Source organism: Engraulis encrasicolus, chromosome 23, assembly GCF_034702125.1.
Source record: "Engraulis encrasicolus isolate BLACKSEA-1 chromosome 23, IST_EnEncr_1.0, whole genome shotgun sequence".
NCBI classification, from domain to species: Eukaryota; Metazoa; Chordata; class Actinopteri; order Clupeiformes; family Engraulidae; genus Engraulis; species Engraulis encrasicolus.
The window spans coordinates 49,098,851-49,105,658 of NC_085879.1; the positions used below are offsets into that span (position 1 = coordinate 49,098,851).

The window sequence follows — 6,808 nt, forward strand, 5'->3', positions numbered from 1 at the left end:
AAATTTCAGTTTGGCTGATAGAAAAGACCAACTTACTAGCCACTTTGACCCATTAGTGAGTGTATGTTTGGCCAAGAAAATTAGCATCTAGCCATTTCGGCTGCTGATGAAAAAAGTTAATTCAGAGCCCTGCTCTTCACAGAAAAAAACTCAACTACATCATAACAACATGATTATGACGATACAGAGAGTCTTAAGTAACTTGATCATTTCCATTTCGGAGACAATAAGGTTATAACTAAGGGGTTAACCAGTGATTATCTATACTACAGTGCACGCTTGCCTTGCCTTCAAGAGCAAGGTGATGACTTATTGCATAGTGTTTCACTGAAAAGCTTGAGAACCACCGACCCAGCACAATACACTTATCATATGCACGGTTAGAGGTCCTCAGGTTGGGTTTTTTTCCCCTTCAAATTACATTATATTATATTACATTACATTACATTATATTATATTATATTATATGTTCCTTTTACCAAAGCGACACATTGGGCACTGACACATTGGACACTTTTCTAGTTTTTTTTTATCTCGTGTGTGTGTGTGTGTGTGTGTGTGTGTGTGTGTGTGTGTGTGTGTGTGTGTGTGTGTGTGTGTGTGTGTGTGTGTGTGTGTGTGTGTGTGTGTGTGTGTGTGTGTGTGTGTGTGTGTGTGTGTGTGTGTGTGTGTGTGTGTGTGTGTGTGTGTGTGGAAGGGGGATAGAGAGATCTGACCTGTGAATTTACTATGGTGGATATATGTGCAATGTTGTGTGTGATATCTGTGTCTTCTCTGTATTTATGTATGTATGTATGCTACTTGACACCTTAATTTCCCTCTGGATTAATAAATGATACACTACTCTACTCTACTCTACTCTACACTACTCTACTCTACTCTACTCTACTCTACTCTACTCTACTCTACTCTACATCAACTCTACTCTACTCTACTCTACTCTACTCTTCTCTTCTCTTCTCTACTCTACTCTACTCTACTACTCTACTCTACTCTACTCTACTCTACTCTACTCTACACTACTCTACTCTACTCTACACTACTCTACTCTACTCTACTCTACTCTACTACTCTACTCTACTCTACTCTACTCTACTCTACTCTACTCTACTCTACTACTCTACTCTACTCTACTCTACTACTCTACTCTACACTACTCTACACTACTCTACTCTACTCTACTCTACTCTACTCTACTCTACTACTCTACTCTACTCTACTCTACTACTCTACTCTATTCTACTCTACACTACTCTACTCTACTCTACTCTACTCTACACTACTCTACTCTACTCTACACTACTCTACTACTCTACTCTACTCTACTCTACTACTCTACTCTACTCTACACTACTCTACTCTACTCTACTCTACTCTACTCTACTCTACTCTACTCTACTCTACTCTACTCTACTCTACACTACTGTACTCTACTCTACTCTACTCTACTCTACTCTACTCTACTCTACTCTACACTACTCTACTCTACACTACACTACTCTACTCTACTCTACTCTACTCTACTACTCTACTCTACACTACTCTACTCTACTCTACTCTACTCTACTCTACTCTACTACTCTACTCTACTCTACTCTACTCTACTCTACTCTACTCTACACTACTCTACTCTACTCTACTCTACTCTACTCTACTCTACTCTACTCTACTCTACTCTTCTCTTCTCTTCTCTACTCTACTCTACTCTACTCTACTCTACTCTTCTCTACTCTACTCTACTCTACTCTACTCTACTCTACTCTACTCTACTCTACTCTGCTCTGCTCTGCTCTACTCTACTCTACTCTACACTACACTACTCTACTACTCTACTCTACTCCACACTACTGTACTCTACTCTATTCTACTCTACTCTACTCTACTCTACTCTACTCTACTCTACTCTACTCTACTCTACTACTCTACTCTACTCTACATCAACTCTACTCTACTCTACTCTACTCTACTCTACACTACTCTACTCTACTCTACTCTACTCTACTCTACTCTACTCTACTCTACATCAACTCTCTGTGCTGACACCTGACTTCATCATCTCTCTGATAGTGTTGCCCTGGTCAACTCGCCCTGTAACCCAGTTCAAATTGGCCAATTTTTACTCTCTTTATTTTATCTTTTATTATCTATTATTCTTTATTCTGATTTGTTTCCCCCGTTGCTGTTTGCATTCCGCCTGATTGCCATGCGGGAAACATTGACCTATTTTTTAGAATATATTTTGATGTGTTCATAAAAGATGGAATAAAATCTCAGAGTTTGTTTCACTTCGATAAGTGGGTAAAATCATTCTGTCTATGCACAGTAGATATCAGAACATATTTGCAAGTTTAAAAGAACCCACACATAATCATGTACTGTACTGTACCCAAAGATAGACCATCTCTGCTGTACCTAGGCCAGGGATGTCAAACTCAGGTTCGGGGGCCAAATTTGGCCCGCAGAGCCATTTTATTTGGCCGCCAGATCATTTCAAATGTGTATGGCAGTTGGCCCACATACACCATTAATATATGAAAATATGACAGCATTTTGTGCATCACAAGAATTATGAATGGTTCCAAACTGATGTAACAGCACATATTAGGTAACTAGCACATAGAATAGAAGTATACGATAGTATAAGTATAAATGGTGGCAATGTGTTATTTGTGTTGCATCAAGTATTAAGTGTGTGTACTGTATGTACTATATCAGTGCCTTTTTGAATAAATATTGAATTCGGCCCGCGTCTTCATCCCAGATTTTTATTTCGGCCCTCTGTAAATTTGAGTTTGACATCCCTGACAGAACATATTTGCAAGTTTAAAAGAACCCACACATAATCATGTACTGTACTGTACCCAAAGATAGACCGTCTCTGCTGTACCTAGGCCATCAAACATGGTGGCAATCTCTGCTGTACCTAGGCCATCAAACATGGTGGCCATCTCTGTCCAACAGGTGGCAGTCATGGTCTCATTCCGCCATCGGAAGTCAGATACTGTAAGCAGCCTCCTCATCTGCACACAGATCCATAACCAGAGCTCTCTGCCATAATCACATCAATGCAGACAGACGACTGAAGATTAGTTATTAGAGAGGAGCTTTAATTTTCAAAGTTATTGATCAAGTTATGATCATCTTCATCAATCAGTCAATCAATACATCAATCAATCAATCAATGGATCAATCAATTGCTCATTTCATTATTCAAGTTAATGCATACTCCTTCTCGTATTGCAGTTGGGAAAAGAAAGCCGTTGTTTGATTGACGTTTGAACTTCACGTAGTGATGGAATCGGTTCCTGTGCGTCTTTACGCGCGGTTGTTAATACAATAAAAGAGGGTTGTATATGGGGGGAAAGGAGATAAGAAATACTTAAACATATTTAGCTATTGTTTTAGAGCAGCCGGGACAGGACGCTTTAATGCCCCCTACTACTCTTGGCACTCTTTTAGCCAGTCGGTCTCCAAAAGAAGAAACCCTCTCCAAAACGCCATTGTTTGGTGGCAATTCGATTTAGATTGGGTGCGCGTTTGAACTAAACTTTTTGTGAATACAAAAAGTCAGACAACTATTTCAATATGTGTGTTGTGTGTGTGTGTAGAAGTATTGGCAGCAAACTATAAGCATCCACGTCGGAGGAGTAGCCTACATGACACACAAACATTTAGTAAGCTACTCCGTTCTCCTCACTGCCATCTCGTGCGGAAGACAAAGTAGTCCCGGTGCATTGTTATTTTCTTTCTGGAGGAAGTGCGCTTGGTTTGCTCTGGTGCGTCTTTTCTTGTCGTGAGAGGAATAAATATCAAAATAGTGAATGGTGTTTGAGAGTTGTGAAATGTGGGAAATGACACACTGCCAAAATCTTCGCTGCAGTTTTGTGAACTTGAAGGGCTTCACGGTGTGTGAGTGGGTAACTCAGCAGGGGAAATTGAGACCACATCACCCGTTGTTCGCATAGAGTGCCAACTCCCGGCTCTAGTCGTGTGAACGACACTGGCTATTGGAAACGCATAAATATTTGCAAATTGGGTAAAGCCTACATGATTATTGTATTAAACCGGTCCCTGCAATGGCAGACATGGAACTGCCAAGAGACAACTGTCATTCGGCTGTTCTACAACGCCTTTCAAGAGTCTTAGTTACTTTCTTTTCTCACTTTGACGCCCCGTACCCACCGCTGATGTAGGCCTATCCTCGGGTTATCAATACTGACTATGACAAGTTGCTGAAATAGCTCGTGTTTGTTTGTTGGTCTAATAAAAGATGCGCCGCACTCCGGGCTACGCTCACTACCGGGCTATTCTTGACATGAGATGTTCGCATGATAATCCGGGTTGTCAGATCGCGTTATGTCCCCAATTTGTTACTTGTAGTAAAGTCAGTCAGGCACTTGCTATTATTTAACCGCCTCGCGCGGTGTACAGTGTGTCCCACGTCGGCATGGTGCGCATAGTCCTCCGCGTGGTGTCGCCTGTGTATGCGCGCCTGCCCTGCACACACAGCAGCCCCAGGGCCGGCGGAAGGATACCTCGCCGCACGTCATCCCTGTGCTGAGGCTTTCGCGAAGCAAAAATGTCTGCCTAAGGGAAACTCGCAAGTTACATACAGAGGATATTTGCTAAATATTATTCCTTCAAGGTTGACTTTGTCGTTTGTCAGACACGCAAAGGGACGCCAGGCCAGCCGTAGACACACCAGAGCGCCCTAGTCGGATTTTCTAACGAGAAAAGGTAAAAATATTGTAGTGAGTTTGAAAGAGGGGTTCGGACTGGGTGAAAGAAGTTGGGATACAAGAAAGACTGGAGGTAGTAGCCGAGGTTACGAGTGTAGGGACAGGCATTAGCTGTACTTTAACATGAAAGGGCGTTTTCATCTGTGGCTGTAATTTGTCTTAGTGTTTTGCTGTAGGACACTTGCGCGTTTGTTTGTCCGTTTTTTATGGTGTTTGTCATATTGCCTCAAGGCCACCATAATATTTAGGAAGCATGGAATCTGACAGCACAGCGCACATTTGCATGCCGCTTACAGAGTCTTTGACCTAACCAAATTGACTGTATAATTCTCTTTGCCAATACGACAGTTGTCTAGATTGTTACGAGGTTATAACGCGTTACCAAATGTCTGGCTAATGTGTATTCTTTGGTCCACATGCTCGTCATTGGAGCAGTGGAGCTCTGATGTTGTGTTGTGTCCATGCGTGGTGACTGGCGAGACGAATGCGGCTTTGGGCAGCAAGCAGCCTGCGACAATGTTGCTGTGGCCTGGGATTTGATTTTTACAGCGAGGAACCGTGTCATCTCATCTGTGTCGTAATGTTGCACATGAGGAGTGTTGTGGTGTTATTGTGCGTCCGGGGACATCGGACGACCTCTTGTGCAGTGCCGAAATACTATCCTTACGAGAGAGAGAGAGAGAGAGAGAGAGAGAGAGAGAGAGAGAGAGAGAGAGAGAGAGAGAGAGAGAGAGAGAGAGAGAGAGACTGCCTCTCTGCCTCAGACATGTCATGTTATGAGTAGGCAAGGCTGTTTTGTCACTGATCATGCGTTCGCTGTAGTTGACACCGATACCTAAATGTCATCTCTCATGCACCTGCATAACACGCATGCACACGCCAACAGATTCAGAGTAGCCTACTATGGGGCGCCCCTGCTGTGATGTAGGTGGCTGTCATTTGAGGGACAATATTATCGCTCGCTTTCATGTGTGCTCCTCTGCCTGTGCACCTATGGCTTTGAAGACTACATTCGCCGCGTCTTGAAGTAGGCTAGACGAACCCCGGGTCCGTTATCATCATCATTATTATATTATTATTATTTTCTAGAATTAGTTAAAGACCGCCAGGATGAACCCTCATCAGCGGGTTGCCGCGCTCGGTACGGATAAGGAGTTGAGCGACCTGCTGGACTTCAGTGCGGTAAGATGCTTTTTCAACTTCCCTTTGCCCTAAAAAAAATCACTCCAATGTTGTGTATTTTATTCTGTTTGTTTACAGTTACATTCTGTTCTGTTTACATTACACTCATCCATCCATCCATCCATCCATCCATCCATCCATCCATCCATCCATCCATCCATCCATCCATCCATCCATCCATCCATCCATGTATTTAGCGCATGGGCACGGTAGCGCATCACAGCGCACCGGAGGTGGGGGCAGACCCCTAGTCCCGAGCAGAGGTAGATGGACACTCCCAACTGAGATCGCTCCCGGACGTGTAGTCCCAGGTGTTTCTATCACTCCCGGACGTGTAGTCCCACCCGATTATATTTCACGTATTATCATACACTGCCACATACAAGCAATTTAGGGTTAGGGTTAGGTTTAGGTTTAGGGTTAGGGTTAGGTTTAGGGTTAAGGTTAGGGTTAGGGTTAGGGTTAGAAACAAAAAACTAACATCAAAAAGATAACTAGCTCCGTTATATGGCGGTGGGATCGATAGTCTGGCTAGTGGGAGCGAGCCGACCGGGGAGCGTCCTGCGTTGGGAGCGACAATCAGGGAATCGTCCCGAGTTACCTGGGCCTCATCGGGTCATTTAATCTCGACCTGGTCTAGTGCCTCTAATGCAGCGTCTAGACCCGAGATTACCCCACTACTGGGCTGGGCTAAACTGGGATGAAAAACCAGGCCGGGCATTAGTAGCCAAGGCCTGGCATTGAGAGAGACAATTAAGTCTGTAACAACAGTTTTAGTCATCTAATATCCCCAACAGCCAACGTTAATATTTAAATGGGCAGCTGTGGCCTAGTGGTTAGAGAGTTGGTCTTTCAATCTAGGGGTTGCCGGTTCGAATCCCCTCTGA

At 43.5% G+C, this 6,808-nt stretch overlaps 1 protein-coding gene across 1 annotated transcript in view; it reads left to right on the top strand.

The window, feature by feature from the left end:
- Positions 1–4,551: 4,551 nt before the first annotated feature.
- The window catches only part of LOC134440047 (transcription factor 12-like), a 105,295-nt gene continuing 103,038 nt past the window's right edge, over positions 4,552–6,808 (top strand). The window contains exons 1-2 of the mRNA XM_063189975.1: positions 4,552–4,737; positions 5,829–5,921. Coding sequence (XP_063046045.1) covers positions 5,850–5,921 — 72 coding nt within the window. The 5' untranslated portion in view covers positions 4,552–4,737; positions 5,829–5,849. The remainder of the gene's footprint in view (positions 4,738–5,828; positions 5,922–6,808) is intronic.